Source organism: Nestor notabilis, unplaced genomic scaffold, assembly GCF_000696875.1.
Source record: "Nestor notabilis isolate BGI_N333 unplaced genomic scaffold, ASM69687v1 scaffold7428, whole genome shotgun sequence".
NCBI classification, from domain to species: Eukaryota; Metazoa; Chordata; class Aves; order Psittaciformes; family Psittacidae; genus Nestor; species Nestor notabilis.
Genome location: NW_009941425.1, coordinates 45,947 through 65,198, shown reverse-complemented (window position 1 = coordinate 65,198; position 19,252 = coordinate 45,947). Strand labels below are relative to the sequence as shown.

Below are 19,252 nucleotides of genomic sequence, written 5' to 3'. Positions count from 1 at the left end.
GTGTTTCACTGCCCAGAGACACCCCAGGCGGGCGCCGGGTGAGCTCAGCGGGGAAGAGCCCCGCGGTGCTGCTAAAGGACACCCCGGAGCGCACGGTGTTCGCTGTTCCATGTGGGAATCGGTGGTGTCTCCGTGTGGCAGTCCCTGCAGCTGAGGAACTGCATCACCGTTCGCCTGGCGATGCGGGCGGTGTTGCAGTTTGGAAAGCGATCACCCGCGTTGCCGTAGTCACCCGCTGCACTCGTGGGAAGGGTGGCGTTTTGTTAGCTGGGAAGAGCCCAGCTCTGCCGGGGGCAGGGCCTCTGCCAGGTCCCATGCTGAGAGCTGGTGCTCCTTTGGGTGCGTAAGGCCGCTCGGCAGCCGGGTCAGGGAGCGGGTGTAGCTGCCGACCTACCTTGAGCTGGTTTTCCTCCTCAGCGTGCAGTAGTAATGCCCAGTGCTGATGGTGGGCATGCTCATGGGGTTCTCCTTGCAGGTGGCTCACTTACCTCTGTGCATGGAAAGGTATTTTCAGAGAAGACCAAGGGCTTGTGCATCTTCCACAGAACACCCTATAAACCAGCCAGACCCGGAGGGGATTTCGTTGGTTGAAATACCTAACCAACCCCTCGGAAGGGAACCTTTTTGGAGCAAAGTAAATGTGACTGCTGCTGTACACTGTACAGTATATAACGGTCCATGTTCTCATCCCTGCCTATTTGCTTAACTGCCTTTTATTTGTTAGACTGTGATAAGTAAAAGATAGAAATGCAGTAATTTAACATTGAACAGAAGAGGGCTTTTAAGGTGAGTGGAAGCCTCTATGAAAATAGAATTTCAATTATGTTTTTCTGTTGAAAAGAATTAATATCGAAGTAAATTTATATTACTGCTTACTTGGAATCCTTTTGCACTCAAGCTTTACAAGCATGCATATTGAAAAGAAAATTAATGTTAAGTCTCAGGACTGAAACACGATAATAGGGAATGTCAGTTGTGTTTTAGATTTCAAAATTTATGGTGCATATGATGTTGTTTAGTTTCTGTATTCAAGAAACTGAGTGGGTAATGTGATTATGTATAATTAATCACAAAGCCTGAATAGCACACCTGGGATTTGTGATAAATAGTTTATTCTTAAATGATCTGTAGCCCCAGAAATACTCAGCAGACACAACTGTAAATAACTGTGTAATGGATATTATGGAGATTTAGTGATCTGGTTTTAAGAAAGTGCATGAATAGAAAAAAGGGTTTCTCTAATACATTTTTAATGGCAATATTTCCATTTGGTTAAACTGCTATCATAAGGAGCTGGATTTTTTGTTGTTTGTTAGCCAATTCTAAGTATCTACCTTTAGTCTTTTACTTTTGGGAAATGTGCCCAGTAAGTAGTAAATGGGATATTTATAATAGGTGGGGAGAGGCAAATGTTCGAGAAAGATGGGAGGCTGAAAAAGTTCCAGATTTGTTAGGTGCACTGCTGGCCACAGTTGAAGCCTTTGAATTACATTTCCATTTAGCGGTTAGTGAGATAGATGTTATTAAAGAAATAGATACCTGTCATAAAGACTTCCTGTTGAGTTTTATGAATATCCTTTTAACAATAATCTGCTTTAACGTCTTCGGATGAGTTAGCAAGAATTTAGGGTTTTGAATGAATAAAGAAGGAGGAGTGTATGAGGAGAAGGAAAACCGTAGCTTTTGTTTGGCAGCCTTACCAAGTCAATTTTCTGAATCCCTAAGAAAATGTGCATTATCAAGTTATTTTTCAACCAACCAGGGCTCTTACCTTGATTTCTTCAAAATGCTGTCTTTGCTGGGTAAACGGTGCTGTGTCTTTGCTGTCACACTAGGGAGTGCCAATGTGACATGAACAAAGAGAATTAAGTACATGGCTTGGGACACTGAGATGGAGGGTGGCTGTGTGAGTGCATCAATTAGCACTGGAGGGATTTCGACTAAGAAGAACTAAGCTGTCTGTGCAGGCTGGTACAGAGACAAAAGAACAAAGAATAGACAAAACAGTGATTTTTGCCTTCTCCAAATCTCTGTGTAGTGATCTAAAGCCTACTGAGAAAAGGCTTGCTTGTCTTTGTGACATCTCATGGACATCAATGGAGAGCTCTGTGGAACTTAGTCTGAAAATCACTAGGCTACCTAGAGGAGTGGAGATTATGACCACCAGGGAGTGACAAAGGTGTTGGAACTAGATGATCTTAAGGTCCTTTCCAACCCTAACTATTCTGTGGTTCTATGATGAATTAAAAAGAAAACCAAAACCCAGCAGCTGGAGGTTTGGGATTCTTCTGAGGTAATGAAGTAGTTTACATTAATTATTGGCACTCTTTTTTAATGCCAATATTCCATTTTTGTTCAGTTGTTAGGAAGGAAGAAAACAGAAAAAGGAGCATTTTGGGAAAAGCAGGCAATGGTAAGGTGGGAAGACTAATTCTTACTCTTCTGTTGGCTCCAGATTAGCAATTCTCTAAGCTGACCAAGGATGATACAAGCTTGCTTTGCAGCGATGTTGATGCTCAGCCTTTTGCAGGAAGGCTAAATGGGAAACTGGGAATCTGCCTGTTCAACATGCAGACTTCAATTTTCAACGCTGTATAAATGAAAGAAGGAAACTCATCTTCTGAGTTTCATTTGGATGCCTTCACATTTCTGTGGCATGTTAGCTACTAAAATCACAGAAGTGGTTTCTAGTTCTCTCTGAGACTGAAACACATCCTAAAATTCTTTCTAAAAAATCCAGCTGCATTCTTGCATTCAAGTATTGTACTTAATAATGCATCAGCTGCACTGATTACTTACAGTCACTATAAACACTGTACGCAAAACGTAGGTGTACTGTACCAGATGGGATTGCTTACACATGCACAAAGGCATCATCATTCTCAAACATGGTATTTGTTCCCAAGATCGATATCAATTTTCTTAGCAGCCAAGCTAGCAAGTGACATGCCTTTGACCAAAACCAAAATCACACAATGAAAGAGGTGGTTTTGTTTACAAGTCATGAAGCCATTTAAAATGTGTAATTGGCCAAAAATCACAAGGAGAGTATTAAGCAACTTACTCTTACTAGGCTGCAGTCATTTTGAAGCTTGGCAGCTTCAGAAGCCAGAGGGGCAGAGAGACCTATTGCTGGGAGGTAGCAAAGCTATGATCACTGGCCCATAATGTGTGCTCATAGCCAGCAGGGCAGGAAACCCAAGCTGAAGGTCACGTTTTATAAGTCATCACAAATCTGTCTGCTTGGACCTCTAACAGGTAGAAAAAAGAAATGTGAGGCTTATTATTTTCAGAAACATTAGTTTGAGTTACTGGTCCTGTCGTTAAGACTGTGATTTCCTCTTAAAAGAATATTTTTAGGCTGCAGGTGTGCGTCTGTTCATTTGGCTTCCTTTTTGCTTTCACAAGATCTTTCAGCTCCTTTTTTCCTTATTTCTCTTTCTAATATTCAAGACTTTTAGATAAGGTGCAGGGTTTTTTTTTTAAATGCCCTAGAACATGCCAGCTAAAGAAGAAAATCTCATTGCTTCTCTTTCAGTAGTTTTGAGCTAATTAAAGTCACCCATCAAAATCTATTGCTGCTGGCAGTTTCTGCAAAGACAGCTTGCATGACGCCTGGACTGTGAAAGAAGCTTCTCAGACTTGGCCTTTGCCAAGGAGTAGCTCAGGTTTGGAGGCCTTGAAAGACTTGGTTCTTTCTGTGGCACACATCAGGGACGTGGAGCCAAACTCCTTATAGCTTATGACTTCAGAGTAAGTGCGCTGACCCCATTTCTTCAAACAAATTGTAGCAAGGGGCAGGTGAGCATCTTCTCTTGGAAAGTGTTTCCCAGAGGCATTTCTGTCCTGATAACCGTCAGCAGCTCTTCTGTGCTCCTGCTTCACAGCAGCTGCATTGTCCCTGGCTTCTGTTCTTTCCCCATTCCTTGAAGAAACCCCTGCCCAGCCTGTTTTCTGAGTCCACGTAGTCCAAGCACAAGGTGTTGCCTGAAGAAATATAGGTCATTTCATCTGATTAATTTATCTATCTGTGATTTACAGTTGCTTAACAGGGATAAATCTAGTTTTCTCAGCTCCCACTTGGGAGAGAGTTTGTAATAAAGTGCTGTTTGAAATCACAGCCCTTGCATGCATTTAGTCTGTACTCGGGAAGGATAAGCCAACAGAAGCAATGACACTTACATTGGGTAAATCACAGGGTTTTCCTGATACTGCTATCCATTCTGGTGCATAAACTCCCCCACAATCTATATGGAATGTTAAAAAAATCATCTGTCATTTTAGTAATAAGCACAGGTTAGTTGCAGTTTGTGTTTGGATACCTATGAGACTGCATCAATCACACAGTGAAATGGAGTGCAGAGATGACAGATGATGCCACTTATTTGGACTAAGGAAAACAGAAGGACTATTTGTACCTTCTTCTCTGGCTTTGCCTCAGGGAGGGGGTTTGGGGAGGGTGTGGATTTCTTAAAGGATGACAAAATGATATGTCCAAAGATGGAATAAACTTTCATATGGGAGCTTTGAATTAAGTCTCTCGACCAGTTATGAGAGTTGTACCTGGGCTCCTGTCCTGTGCCTTACCCTCCCCTGCTTCCCAAAGAAATAGGTTAAAGATTCAGGTGTATAACACTGAATGGGACAGTGGTTCTTGGGAGCTTTCCACAGCCTCAAATTTTTGTCTGTGTGTGTGACCTCTGTTAGAGAGCCTTTAGTATCTGTTTGGTCATGAAGACATATGAAGATACGGGAAAAAACATATGGCCTGGGCTAGGGCCTAATGATTAATGTACAAATTCATGTCCCATCCGTAGCCCACAAATACCTGTTAGCATATGCATGTATGGCTGCTCACCAGTGGTTTCAGAGGGAGCTCAGCTTTTTCTTTGGTCTGCTTCTGCTGGACATGTGTTTCCTGACTGATGCCTGACATCAGCCTTCCAGAGGGATTTGTCCAGGAAGACCAGAGCAGACTTTGCTGTCGAAGACAGACTGGTAAGCAGTGTCAGACTGCAAGGATTGCATTCTCTCCCTTCTGATCACTTTGACCCAATACCACCCACAGTAAAACTAGAATAGAAATGCAGTCAGGAGAAGGAAACAGATAGCATTGACTGAGGCTGAGTTTAAAATCTTTTATTTTTCAGCTTTGCCAAACAGATAATGGAATCTGAAGTTGATTTGCTAAAATGTTTTGAAGTGGATACCACCCCTGCCTGAGACAAAAGAGGACCTCAGTGGCAGCAGGGACCCTTAGGCTATGGCAGCAGTTCAAAAGAACACTTTTAATTTTGTATGCAACAATGTAAACTTCAAAAATAGTAAACTATAACCTTTCCCCCCCACTTTTTACATAGCATGTGGTCTATCACAGATAGAAATTTAATGGCGAACCAAAATCGCGTAAGTAAACATCCTGGTGCTTACAAGTTTCATAAAAAGTGTTACATTTGATGTAAATATCTTACATTTTTACTCTTGACACTCACAATTATGGAGTAAAAGCAACTGGTGATTCACCCCCTTAGTCCGTGCTCTCAGACTGTACGTCAGCAACCACGCTCCTGCCAGCCCCTTCGATCGTTTTTGGTCAGCTTGTCCCACACATGACCAAGACTTCCCCTTCCTCACACTGGTGTTAATAAGCGCAGCTTCACACAGGGGTAAACCCTGTGCAAGTGAGAAAAGAACCAGGTCTGCTGCACGCAAACTTGTGTGCTCCCACAGAAGCCACGGCGTGTATGGGGTGCACGTCCTGATGTCAGTGGGAATTTGCAGTCCCCCGGGGCTGCAAGCCTGAGCCCTGCCATTGCAAATGCCTCGTGGCAGGACCTGGTTCTGCGTGGATAAAGACAAGAGTTCTGTAGAAGGCACTGGATTTCTCTTGCATGATTTTAAACGTGGACTACAGTCATGTGCAGAATAAGGAGATTTGGGCTCTAGACTGCTTTCTTTCTAGCGCTTTAGTGCAAGCATTTTTAGCACTTAAATTTTCTCCTGACTGCAGCGCAATATGCGCTCACCTACATAGAGTGATTTCCAAACCTCCTTCCTTCCTTCCAATCTTCCCCCCATCTTCCCATCCCCAGAAAGTTTCCCTTTTATTTTCCTTGAAAACTTTCAGAGTACAGCTCTGGTCAAAAATAAAACGTGTGATGTAGCATAGCATTTGTTTCTTTTAAATCACAGTGTGCAATGCATCATTCGGTACCTAATGTTCAAAATGTCTGCCCTGCATTTCATGAAAATCATTCTTTAAAATAACCTATGCAAATATATTTTGACTATATATTACATTCATTTAAAAAGAGAAGAGAGGTTCTTGGTTTGCAGGTTTTTTTTCAGTGTACTACTTAAGTGAAAGGTCTGATGTGAAAAAGGTACAAGCAAACTGGACATGCCAAGATTCAATGCCTTAGATGGTGATCATATCAAAACTGTACAGGTATGTACACCATGTTGGACAGGTGTGCTTCTTCCCAAGAAAAGAAAGACCTTTGCATCATCATAGATAAGGTTAACCACAAAGTTTTGTTAAAAAGAGCATTTAATGAGCAAAGGATGACATGGAGGGACGAGTTCTCCGGCTTTTGTTAGGCAGTCCTGAAGCAATGTCTCCATTCCCTTCGGGGATCTCTTCCTTCTTCCGGACCTTGAGACGTGTGAGGAGCTTTATTACCCAGACGTCCCACTCCTCTGGCAAGAGCAACAGGAGAAAGCCCAGGCCAATAATGATAATGGCAATCACCCGGACACTGTTGAAGACAATTTCACTCGTGTAGTGATCAACAACTGTGTGGGACATTGAATGGCTGTTATTACATGGGACAAAGCATTAGGGCAGTATCCCTATCCCTCCCCCTCACTTCCCCAGCTCTGGAGGCTGGCTGCAGCAGGAGAACATGGCCATGGAGGCGATGGTGTCAGGGACACTACCCTTCCTGCTGGTTTGGCACACAGCAGAGTACAGCCCCCTTCAGAGCCGGCAGAGCTGGCCCATGGGCTAGCATGCAAAAGGGCACAATGCCTGGAGCTGCAGTCGTTGTCTGCAGTGGCATCTTCTCCCGTGCTCACTGACAGCACTGGAACTCCCACTGAGCTCTGGGCACATGGAGAAAGGGACATTTCCCTTCCCCAGCACAGCAGCTCCTTCACATTGATTTTTCTTCTCACCCTGACAGCTCTGCTGAGTAAGAAACCCTGTAGACACCGAGCCCTGCACACGATCTGTGGGATCACACAGCGTGGTACCGAAGCCAGTGGTGCCCAGCTCTGCATGCCTGAAGTCAGCATCAAAGCTGGGAGCTGCTGCCTGCACTGTGGCACCAGTTCCACCAGGCTGGTTTTGGGAGAGGTAGCTCTGGTTTGTGCCAGGGTTGCCTGTGCACTCCCCTGCTCAGCACTCTCAGGCTCCACAGTCTCTTGGCTTTCACTAAATTTCAGAAAACAGTCAGTGGAATGTACCAGGCCATGCCCAAAATTGAATTGTCCAGAGCTCTTATAAACACCTGCAATGTTGGTTGCCAAGGCAAGCAGAATTACTAGTACATGTTTGCTTTAAAATATAAGCAATTTTATTTGTTTCAATTTAGTTTTAAGCCTGCCCTGAAGAAATCACTAAGAATTGATTTCTGTGTCATTCATGAGTTTTCGTCCCAGCCCTGAGATGGATGACTTCAAACCTACTTTGTTTTTCAGTAGCCAGGCTTCTTCGGACAGTAATTTAAAAAGCAATTTTAGAGATTATGAATATTCATATACTGTTATACAACATGTTTAACACATAAAGAATGCACTTTTAATGAAGGCTATCTCCATAAAGTCTTTGAGAGAAGATGCAAAACATGTTTAATAAAGCTATTTGATTTTATCCCCGCTGTGCATTTCAAAGGCCAGAGATTTAATTTATTCATTAAGATGCAAAAGACAGAAATTCTTACCTGCATTCACTGGGACACTCAGCACAATTCCGAGAGAAATCAAGGTGGGGTAGGTAATAGCAATCCCAAAATTTAGTAGAATATTGAATGCTGAAGAAGGAAAGAAAAACACTTTTTACTACAGTGAAGCTAGGCAGAGGGAATGTTACTTGAAACACGCTTTGTTGCTCCCTCTCTATGTTGTTCAGTTAGAAGGCACATTAACTTCTATGGTTATTCCTGGAAGATACCTGTGGGCAGATGTGTGTCTACCTGAGACACTGCTGTTTCTGGGGAACTCTATATCCCACTGGAGTCTAGTGTCTGGATCAGGGTGAGGTTTGGCAACAACCCATCTCTCAGCATAATGTGGAGTAGTTCCCACTCTGTAGCAACCCTCTTTGTGCTGCTGAAAGTCTGAGCACATTTCATCTGTGAGATTTCAGCCAGTTGCTTTTTCTTTTTCGTAGAAAAGTGGCCTCCAGCTGCAGGCGAAAGCTGCTGTAAATCTAACCTTCTTCCAAACAGGAACTTAATAAATATGATTTTGTACAATGAAATTAAAACATCATTACAACTGAATAATTAATGGAGTATCACTCCATTGTAATACCGTACACTGTTCATGGAGTGCCTCATGAAAATATAATAATTGCTTTGGGCCAAATTTACTCTTGTTTTAAGGCAATTAGCTTCAGCAAAGTCAGGACAGCCTTGCCAATACTGACCATGTCAGGAGCTGGGGCTGACTCTCTTCTAGTAGTACCTATACATCACACAGCCCAGTGATCTCTTGCCAGTTGCTGCACTACTTGCTTACAGAAACCTTCCATTTAAATCCACTGAAAAGTAAACTGGAGGTACTTGAAGTGCCAAGCATTGTGACTGTTCTGGGTAAGAGGAGCTGGGACTCAAGATAGGGATGGAAAGGGCTATTTCTAATAGAAACCAATGGAACATTTTAGGAGATGTGATGCCATCATCCTGTGTAGTGAGCAACTGTGGCAGCATAGTCCACACCTCTAGTCTGGCAGCGAACAGTATCACACTTCTCATGACCATGAATCACTAAAGCTTAGATTTGGCATCCTTCCCAAGCTGGGCTCTCTCGGTTGCACAACAGTGGCAGCAGAAGAGAGGAGAGCCGCCCACCCAATTCCCATCAGTGATGTGCAGTGCTACCTTTTCAAAACTTTCCTGCTCTTTAGGAATAGCAATTAGCCATCACTGAAGTCAGCAGAGGCTCTGGAGGTCAAGGCAAGGCCTTGGCTTGCCTGACCTAACCTGCTTGCTCGAGGGATGGTGATGAGCTCAAGGTAATGCCCTGCCAGCAGGGATGCTTCCCATCACAGCCAGGGCAAGTCTCGCTGTCTCTCTGAAGCAGAGTTCATGAGTAGGAGTTAGGACAAGCTTAACAGTTTACTCACACATCACCTTCTAATGAGGGCCACAATATTTTGGCCTGGTAATAACAGCAGAAGTGGGGTCTACATTGCCACCTAGGAAGGGACCCTCTGCATGAATTCTCAAGCTAATAATTGGGTTGAGAAGAATGGAAAACAGCTCCAGCATATCAGAGGTCTGCAGCTTCCACCAGCAGCCAGTTTTGTGCACCCTCCTCCACCCTGAGCAGTGTGAAAGCCCCCCTTCTACTCACTCAATAAGAGAATTGAAAATCCGCAGAGGTTTCCCCAAGGAACGATGTCAAAAGAGCTCCAGTACTCCACTTTGGTAAAATAAAGGATGACAGGAATACAGGTAACGAAGAGGACATTGAAGACAGCTAACACAGACAGGAATAAGGCAGCTTCTCCAAATTTAGCACTGCCCAAAAGAAGTTTGAATAAAACCTACAAGAGGAAAACACATGGATTTAACTCTCTTGCACCACTCCTCTGGAGGGCTGGTTGGTGTCTTGTCTCCCATGGCTCCCAGCATCCTGGCTCGCTGGACTGTGCTTGGGGCCAATGGGCAGGTGTCAGTCAGCACCTATGTGGTGATGCTTGCCAGACACAGCTGCTCGTGAAGCTGTGACTTGCAGCTTGTGTGCCCCAGCCTCCTCCCTGCTGGGACCCACCTAGAACACAGGAAGGGGCAGCTGCCGAAGAAGCCCATGCAAGATGGGGCCTCAGCTCCTTTGGTCCTCTGGAAAAACTGACATTAAACCCAGAAGACTTGGTGGAGCAGGGCAGGTGGAGAAGAGGAAGCAACCTGTGTGATCTCCCTGCATGAGACATCACTGGTCCAGGCCTTGAGCTGCCACCTGAGGAGCGCTGCAGTGCTGAGCAAGCAAAGTCCAAGCTGCCTGGCTGTCCTCCTGCCTTGCCCTGCTGTGCACCATGGCCTGCCCACAAGCACTGCTGTCCCTGCTTCCCAACGCATGCTTACGCTGCCAGACCGCTTTCTCCCTGGGAGCTTGTTCCCCGAAGGCAGACAGTACAGCAGCAGCCCCACAGTCTGGAGCACAGCTGCAGCCTAATGAGACCACAGGGAGGGATTTAAAAGCTTTGGTTTGTTAATGGGAGAAGGGATAAAGAGAGAGAGGAAATGAGGGATGTGAGTGGCCCATTGAAGGAGTCCCTGCAGAGAGATCTGGTCTGGTGTCTACATCAGTTTCCCACCACAGAACTGCAGAGGATCCAGCAGAACCCATGGGCTCTGGGTACAGCTCTCCTCTGCCACAGGCTGTAAACTAGTAGAGCTGATGGATTCTGACTTACTGGTTTGTGCTGGGATGGCAGGCCCCTCACCAGTGCCAGCTGTCTCTTCCCTGTGCCTACCCAGAGCCCCACAGGCAAGTCTGCAGGGCTGCTATGCTCATGGAGCTGCTGTCTGCTCCCACCGCCTCGCAGCTCTCACTGCCAGTGCAGCTGCAGTGCCACTCTGCATAAGGGATTACTTCTCGTGTGCCACCTGAGGATGGCTTGTTGCCCCGGCAGGGCCTGCAGCCGGCACAGGAAGGCTGAACTCTGTGTCTGGGGTAGGAGGGCAGGTGGAGGTGGCTCTGGTACATGTGGTGCAGCTTGTCTGCCTGCAGAGCTGCCTGCGTGCTGTGGCACAACTCATGGAAACTGAGCCAGGCTGCGGGAAGCAAGAGCAGAGTGGCACCCATTGCAGAACAAGCTGCACAGCTCCATCTGTCCTTGCACGCAGGGTGCACTGCAGTGTATCACCCTGACAGCACTGCCACCGTCATCTCCCCGTGCACGGGCTCTGGTGGAGCAGCCCTGAGACCCCCATCCCTGCAAGGTGCAGCGCTGCCATAGAAGGGGCAGAGCTAGGCTCTAGCCTTGAATAACCCTGCCTGCCTGCAGGTGACTCTAGAGCCATGGTTTTTCTTTGGGTCTGGAGAGCCACATCTCTCTTCTTGCAAGGAAATGGCCTTTTAGGGGAAAGAGCTGTATGGCACTTCATGTCCTCCCTTATGTAAGACATAGGCTGATCTGGAAAAGGGAGCAGAAAGCATAGCAGGACAGAGCTGAGGGACATGGACAGATGCTTCTCAGTTCGGTGAGCCTCCCCGGATTGCTCGTGTTCAGAGTGCAGAGCTTGCCTGGCCAATTTCTGGTGCAGGACTGGTGCAGTGCAATTCATTAGGCCATACAGAGTCATCTACACCTCATCCTAGTCTACACATCCGAGCTAGGGTGGGTGACCTACACCCTACAAGTCCTTATTCCTCTCTGAACTGTGACTTGGGGTGCCATGAGCAGCACAGAGGCAAATGCACATAATGTGTCTCAGGCTACATGAAACAGGTCTCTGCGAGCAGAGAAAGGCACATGTTACCTTGCACACCATGCAGCTTACCCTGCTGGTCAGGATGAGACCTTGATTCATAGGCATGTGCTCTGGATTTTAAGCACGTGATTATTTCCACAATAAGCAATACTTCAAGCCCAATGTAGCCTACATATGCCACTGAAGGAGGACTGGCTAGGGGAGGTAACAAAGTGACTTGGAAAAGCAGCTAAATCTCTGCAGGGCACTTCCAGGGTGAGTGATTAAATCCAGCACCTGTGGAAAAGCAGCCTCATTTCTCAAGAAGGCAGGGCAGCTCTAAGTTCTCCTGTGGGCACTGGACAAGACTGGTCCCAGGAAACAGGAGTTCTTATCCTAAGTGAATACCTGAATGCAGTGTTGTAGTCAGTGTGCTTATGGCACAGCCCTTGAAAGAAGGGAACGTGGCACTGAACTGCATGGAGGTTTGCAAGTAAGACAGGAGCAGTTCAAGTGAGTGACAAAGGTGACAGTCATCTTGCAGGGTGTGGAGGGGAAGACCAAGGTGTGCTTACCTTGTAGAGAGCAGACATTGAGGCAGAGCCCACCACCAGGGCTATCCCAATAACCGAGTGGCTGTGAAACCCATCAGCGTACGTCATCATAACTATCCCTGCAATGGCAAATATAGCAGCCACGATCTAGTTGGAGACAAAGAAAGAAAGCAAGAAAGTGTTATCGACAAGCCCCAACACAGAAAAACAGGTGAGCAGCTTTAAATGAGAGGGCAGTACTGCATCACCTGCTTGTGTAGAAAACTAGTAGCAAGCCCAGGCTGATACCCATGATGCCAGTGCTGCCTCCCCTCTCTATTTCCCTGGCTGCAGAGAAGCTGCAGGCAGAGCTGTGAAGCAGTTCTGCCATGGGGCTGTGTGGCAGACCAGAACGCAGGGCCCAGTTTGTCTTGGGCTGAGCTGAAGGGGTATTTCATCTCTGTCATTGAACTTCTCATCAGTAGGTCCCTGCAGCCTGTGCGTGACAATAATACACAAGTAATAATTCCCTGGAGCTTGCAGAGAAGGCTTTGAGTGCTGTGGAGGCTTTGGAGGAAAAAGGTTTTTGAAATAAACAGGGGAATAAAACTCATGCAACTACTTTTCAGTTCATACACATCGTTTCAGAGAGGAGGTTTAGTCACCCAGCCGGGCCCTCAGCAATACCTGAAGGGGGTCGTTCAAAGAGAGATAACATAGATATAGGCTGAAGGGTCAGCAAGAGATCCCTGGCTTTTCTGGGACTGTCCTGCCAGATGCCTCAAGCCTCCCCAGGAAGTAATTCTGGAGTGAAAAGGGCTTTCTGCATTCTCTGTGCCTCATGGCTCTGCAGTGGTGCGAGGGATGCCCTGCTTATAAAACCACATGCCCATTGGCTGCACAGTCATGGTGATGCTACCAGGACTGGGATAAGTGAGTCTATTTTGACCTGTAGCTGGGTCAGTGCCAGGCAACTGTCCCCTCTCCCACAGCCAGACTGGGGTTTTAAGCCCTATCCCCAGGCTATGCTGCCTACAAACGCTGCAGCTGCTCTGCAGTGGAAATTTAATGAACATTAATGAGCATTAATGAACTGCAGAATGAAAAGCATCCAGTTTTGCTTTTAATGTCAGGGGCTGACTGACTTCAGAGCACCTCCCAGGAGGCTGGGTCTCTGCCTGGTTGGAAAGGAAGACTATCGTTTGGGCTTTGCTAGTATTTATTTCCAAGTCCCACTGGCAGGTGTGCTTGCCTATATGATATGTACACAGGGGTACTTCCCAGTGATGCCTCTCGGATCCTGAGCTGGTTTACTTACTGTAGCATGGAGGGAAACACCAAAGTCAAAGATCAAAGCAAATAACTGCAGTCTGCAAACAGTTTTGCTGGGGCAGAGGTCCTTGCCTCTTCTATTGAGCATGTCACAAGTGTCAGATGAGTCTTGGCCTCACCTCTCATCCTGCCTGTTGACATGCCAAGCATGTCACATCATACACTTTCTCTGGAAGCCTTTCAGCCTGTCTATCAAGCACACCATCAGCGGCGGTGACAGGCTGCTTGCACTGCAGCTGGCAGCTGCCAGCCTGTCGTTACCTGAAAATGCCTCAGCACCACAGGCCTTGCAGAGACAACGCTTCAGGCACACACGGCTTCATTGCATGTGTGTCCTCTCTGAAAGCAATGCAACAGCTCACAGCCCAGTTGGACCATTGCTGTGGGCACAGTGAAGGGAAAGGAGGAGAAGTGCAAGGGGGAGAGGTAGGCACTTACAAGTGCCTGAGTGGTGAGGATGGGATTTTGTAGCTTGCTCTTACATTTAAATTCCAGCCAAACTGTGATTTAAGTGCCAGCTGCACTTTTGAATGCCAAGTGGGATATTTGTACATGCCTAAACCCCACTGAGCTGCTGCCTTTCTCACCTGGCTTCTCCTCCAGCAGGTGTGAACAGGGACACCCAAATGTGCCATCACAGCTTTGCTGTGGCACCATCCATCCTGCATTGCTGCCACGGGATGGAGCGGGAGTGTGGGATGGCGCTAGCTGCAGGGCAAGGCACCGTCCCCCCTGCAGCCTCATCTGCCAAATACCCTCCCAAAATCTGTTTCCAAAAGGGTCAGCAGCTCTGACTCAGCATGGCCCCGAGGCACCAGGAGCATTGGCACTGGGCTGTGTTCTGGCCTGCAGTCCCTAAGTCACCGTAGGAGAAGCCCCAGCACCCATCCTTCCTCCTGGTTGCCAATCCCAGAAAGCAAGCTTTGTTCTGGAGTTCATCCTGCAGCTATCCCTCAGCATGCCAGGCAGTGCCACTCTCGCTGCCGCTACCTGTTCACATGGGCTGTACAGAAAAGTGGTAAGAGGGAAGAAAAAGCATCTCTCCAAGAAAGTCCACATTATGTCCCTCCACAGACAGCAGTGTCCCCAGCACTCCCACTGTGCCACATGAATCTAGGCAGCAGGGCTGCTTTGCTGCCCCATGCCCTCTCAGTCCCTAGGGCAAGTGCCTCACGCGCATTTTGCTACAGGTTAGGGTGCCACATCTGCCCACGAGCATACAGCCCATTCTGCCTGCGAGCCCCTTCCTCCTGCACCCAGGTCCCTTGCTGACCCGTCACCTGGGAAGGAGGCAGCCGTGTTCCTCGTTGGGAACAGAGGTGGCTTCTCACCCCTCACCAGAGCCGGGTGCCATGAAATTCCCCCTTCAGCTCAGCCCGAGACACTGGGCCCTGAGGTCTGGTCTGCCACACACCCCCGTGGCATCACATGGCCCCTACTGCCCTGGCCCCTGTTCTGGGTCTCAGCTTCACTGCTGCTCTCCCGAGGCAGCAGTGATAAGAAATGAAGGACAGCTGGACATGGCCAAGACCACCACTCAGATCTGCTTCCCTGCTCCTTCCACTCCTCCTGCCTCAGGGATCCAGAGCAGGATCCATCCCCCAGTGAGTGTCACCTGCCATGGCACAAGACTTTGCCTAGCCGGGAAGCTGCCAGAGAGCCCCGACCACTCCAGCTCTTCACATGTACCCATGCTCCCAGGAGAGCACAAGAAGCATCTCTGTTCCAGCGCGTGTCTGCCGGTGTGGGTATCCCCATGCACAGGCTGGCTTCTTTCCCCCCGAGACCACAGCCGTATCCAGTGGTCAGAGATGGCACGTACGGACCATGGAGCATGCTGCACATGCAGGACAACAGTGGTCAGCCCTGACACACCTCCTCTCCTGGCGTCCCACCAGCACTGCAGCAGACAGTGCCACAAGAGAGCTGAAGACCACGTCCAGCTGTGGTACCAGTGACACTCCCCTGCCTCTGGGATCATTTCAGTACACCCTGGCTTCTATACTCAACCCCCTCAGTTAGTTAGTTTGTTTTCAGGGCACCGCTACCTGCGCGGGGGGTGGGCAGGCACAGACACCATCTGGCCAGGTCGGGGTTTTGGCAGGTACATTTTGCAATGATTCCCCGGGCAGCCTCTTGGCTGCCACCACCGCAAGGCCAGCCAAGCCCTCCTGCTGGAGAGCAGCACTTCCTGAAGAGTTAACTCCCGGTTCCTCCGCACAGGGAGGGCTAACAGCCTCTTCTGAGCTCTGAGAACATTGCCTGGGTGGGCGAGCAGAGAGCTGCTCAAACGGTGGGCAGGAAACAGGTATTATTCCTGTTACTGTTGTTAGTAAGTGCCTGCTGGTGCAGTGAGGCAGGAGGGACACACTGGCGTCTTTTCCTTGTACTTACTCCTGGAAGGCCCCCCTTGTCCGGGGGTGATGTGTTACCCCCGCTCCCGGCCCTGCTGCCAGGGGACACGGCATGCTGAGGGCTGCCAGAATGGCTGCAGGATATGCAGGGAGCTCTGGGGGTTTCTGATAACACCCCCCCACCACACAGCTCCATTTCCACTGTGGAGCTGGCGCTCCTGTGGGGTGTAGGACTAAGGGTGTAAGGAAAGACTTGGGGTGTCACCAGCAGAGCAGCCCCAGGGAAGCAGGCTCCCTGCCTTGCTGCCTGCCATGCCACCTGGCCCCGCACCCACAGCAGCTGGCCACATGCAAGCCCCATGTCTTGGTGTTACATCGATCCTCCACCAGCGATGCACACACACATTTTGGCCATGGGTGGGCAAGGGCAGCCCAGCTGCTGCCGACTGACATGGGTGCAAAGGATAGCCATGCCACCCTGCAAGCCTGCTGTGAAGTTAGAAACCACTAGGTCTGGTCTAATAGCCTGGGAATAGTCACTCGGAAGAGGGTGGGCAAAGGCTGATGCACATCCACAGCAACACGGAGATAGCAGCTGTCCTTTTGTGCCATGTCTGGAGCAAGTTTCCTCTTTCCTGAAGGAAAATGCTCAAAGGCACCAGTCTGGGTGACACGGGGTCTCCAGGAGCTCATGGGTGCCTGGGCAGGCTGCAGGGAAGGATGTGTTCCTGCTCTGCAAGGGTTTCTGTGCGTGCCTGGCTGTCCGCATGGTGTGCTGTTTGACTTGGCCAGCGGGAGGGAAAGGGGAAAGGAAAGGCAGAAGGGTGAGGAGGAAGAGAGACAGAGATAAGGAGTCACTTACCCTCACTCCCATGAACCTGTCCCTCAGAACGATCCATGAAAGCAAGAACACAAAAGCTTTGTTGCAGCAGAACAACACGGAGACATCCGTAGTGTTTATTTTCTTTATTGCATGTAAGTAAAGGTAGTTTGTGAGTGTCCAAAGAACACCAAAGGGTGCTGCCTTGGTAAAAAACACCTTCAAAGTCAAGCCATTGTCTCCAAAAAATCGGCAGCACTCCCTAAGACAAGGAGAGAAAGGCAGTATTATTACACAAACCAGTCACAGTCTGCAGCAAATACATGGGTTCCCTTTCTTACTAGCCGCCTTCTCCTTTGGGGAAAGAGGTGTACCTACCTTACAAAGGAGAAGGAAAACAAGTTTCAGCTTCTGCTGCAAAACCTGGCATCTGCACAGGGTATGAACACACCAGGGCTGCAAATACGGGAGAGACAGCAATGAAAGGGCAAGGGGAGAGGTGAAGCCAGGAGGTGAAATCTCACTCTTGCCATGAGGACCTTCAAAGTGGACACCTTGAAACAGTGTGGGGTCATCCTCCTCCTTTCCACCCTGTGGGCACCTGGATGCCAAAGGGCCAGGGCTAGCAGCGAAGCCCCTTGCTCCCATCTCCTGGTGCAGCCATGAGACACATGTGCCCATCCGTTTTCTGCTTTGCAGGGCTTGGAAGGAGACTGGTTTGAGGTTTTTCCACCCAAGGGATGAGACCTGGCTCAAGCCCCCGCTGCAGCAGCAGGGGCAGGAGCAGGAGGAGGCAGCCGGCAGCTGCCTGCTCCCGCTGGAGTGAGGACATGCACCAGGACATGGTATGGTGGCACCCCAGGACGTGCTGGGTCAGTTGGAGCAGCAGCATGGAGTCGGGAGCTCAGGTGTACAGTTAGGACTGTGGGTGCTGTGAATCCCAAGCAAAAGGCAGCCAGAGCAGGTACAGCCCTGGCGCATGGAAAGGAAACAAGAGTAGTTTATTTGTGTCCTGGAGGTGCTGGTGGCCAAAAGGGGGCAGGAGGTGATGGGCACAGCCTGGCATGGCTCTTCGGAGGCAGAGGTTCGGAGCTGGGCTGGGACTTGCATGGAACACCTGCCTGCATGCAACCTGCTTCTGCCGAGCTACAGAACTGGAGCTGCTGGCTGCACCGCCTGCATGGAAATTCAGTAATGTGAAGAAGAAACACAGAGATCTGTGAGGCGAAGGGTGCAGCCTGCAGAAGTCTGCAGGTGGCAGTCAGCAGTGGTGCCGTGCCCTGTGCTGGCTCTGCTTGCTTTCAAACCCGCAACCCTCCCGTGTCCCTGAAGTACTTCAGTGAAGTGTTTTGCAAAATCTGAGCAAAATTAAATGACGATGAAGCCAAATAGATTTTCATTGCTGCTTTGAATTTCAAGCTCTTTGCTTCCTGAGACTGGGCATGTAGGGCTCATTATTTGGAGTCTGGTTAAAGTATGATTTTGATCCACCTTCTCAAATGATGGGGCTGTATCAGGTGATTACCTAAAGAAACCAAAGACACCGGGGAGGGCTGCACTGCCAGGGTGTCACTGGCAGCCAGTCTAATGCTCCAAAGGTGAAAAATAAACCCAGGCACAGTTTAAATGAAATGACGTTAGGTAAGATGATAGGAGAGGGACAGGAAGGATGTAGTCAAACGAAAGGAATAAAATGGAATTTATGTTGGGATTCATTCTGGGAAAGAAAAGTTCCTCCTGCCAAAAACCTGTTCCCTACCCGTACAACTGGGTATCACAACTTCGTACACAGTAGAACGTGCTTTTACTGTACTGTGGACCTGACTCTTGTTTAGCAGATACCACCAGATCCATATGTTAGCACAGCCTGGCACTCACCCCATCTCTGAAGCATCCAGTGTACTACACTGGGGCCATGATGCCCCAAAGGACAACCTTGCCCTGGCCGGGATCAGGACCCCGAGCTGCATTTCTCCCTTTGGGACCCATACAACAAAGCTGCTTTTACTGTACTGTGGACCTGACTCTTGTTTAGCAGATACCACCAGATCCATATGTTAGCACAGCCTGGCACTCACCCCATCTCTGAAGCATCCAGTGTACTACACTGGGGCCATGATGCCCCAAAGGACAACCTTGCCCTGGCCGGGATCAGGACCCCGAGCTGCATTTCTCCCTTTGGGACCCATACAACAAAGCTGGGTTCAGCCAGATCCATATGTTAGCACAGCCTGGCACTCGCCCCACCCCTGAATCACCCAGTGTACTACACTGGGGCCATGAAGCCCCAAAGGACAACCTTGCCTTGCCATGGATCAGGACCCCTTTGGGACCCATACAATAAAGATGGGTTCAGCTGTTTTGGCTGGTTTCGCCAATTGTGAATTTCTTTTTGTAGGTTGGCTCCAGCTTCCAAAGGAGACCTCCTTATGGCAGAGGTTTTCCCATCCAGAATGAAGCTATAAGGGAGCTTTTCTCTGAGAACACCCGGAGCTGTGGAGGTGCTACCAGACATGCATCCACACACACACAGAGACCTGTTGACCAACATGGGTGCACTGCTGCACCATG

At 48.7% G+C, this 19,252-nt stretch overlaps 1 protein-coding gene across 1 annotated transcript in view; it reads right to left on the bottom strand.

Moving 5' to 3' along the window:
- Window positions 1–6,540: 6,540 nt before the first annotated feature.
- The window catches only part of SLC35F3 (solute carrier family 35, member F3), a 43,047-nt gene continuing 30,335 nt past the window's right edge, over window positions 6,541–19,252 (bottom strand). Inside the window, exons 2-6 of the mRNA XM_010020875.1 lie at window positions 16,724–16,943; window positions 12,218–12,343; window positions 9,580–9,772; window positions 7,944–8,033; window positions 6,541–6,795 (exon numbers count right to left, since the gene is read on the bottom strand). Coding sequence (XP_010019177.1) covers window positions 6,551–6,795; window positions 7,944–8,033; window positions 9,580–9,772; window positions 12,218–12,343; window positions 16,724–16,943 — 874 coding nt within the window. The 3' untranslated portion in view covers window positions 6,541–6,550. The remainder of the gene's footprint in view (window positions 6,796–7,943; window positions 8,034–9,579; window positions 9,773–12,217; window positions 12,344–16,723; window positions 16,944–19,252) is intronic.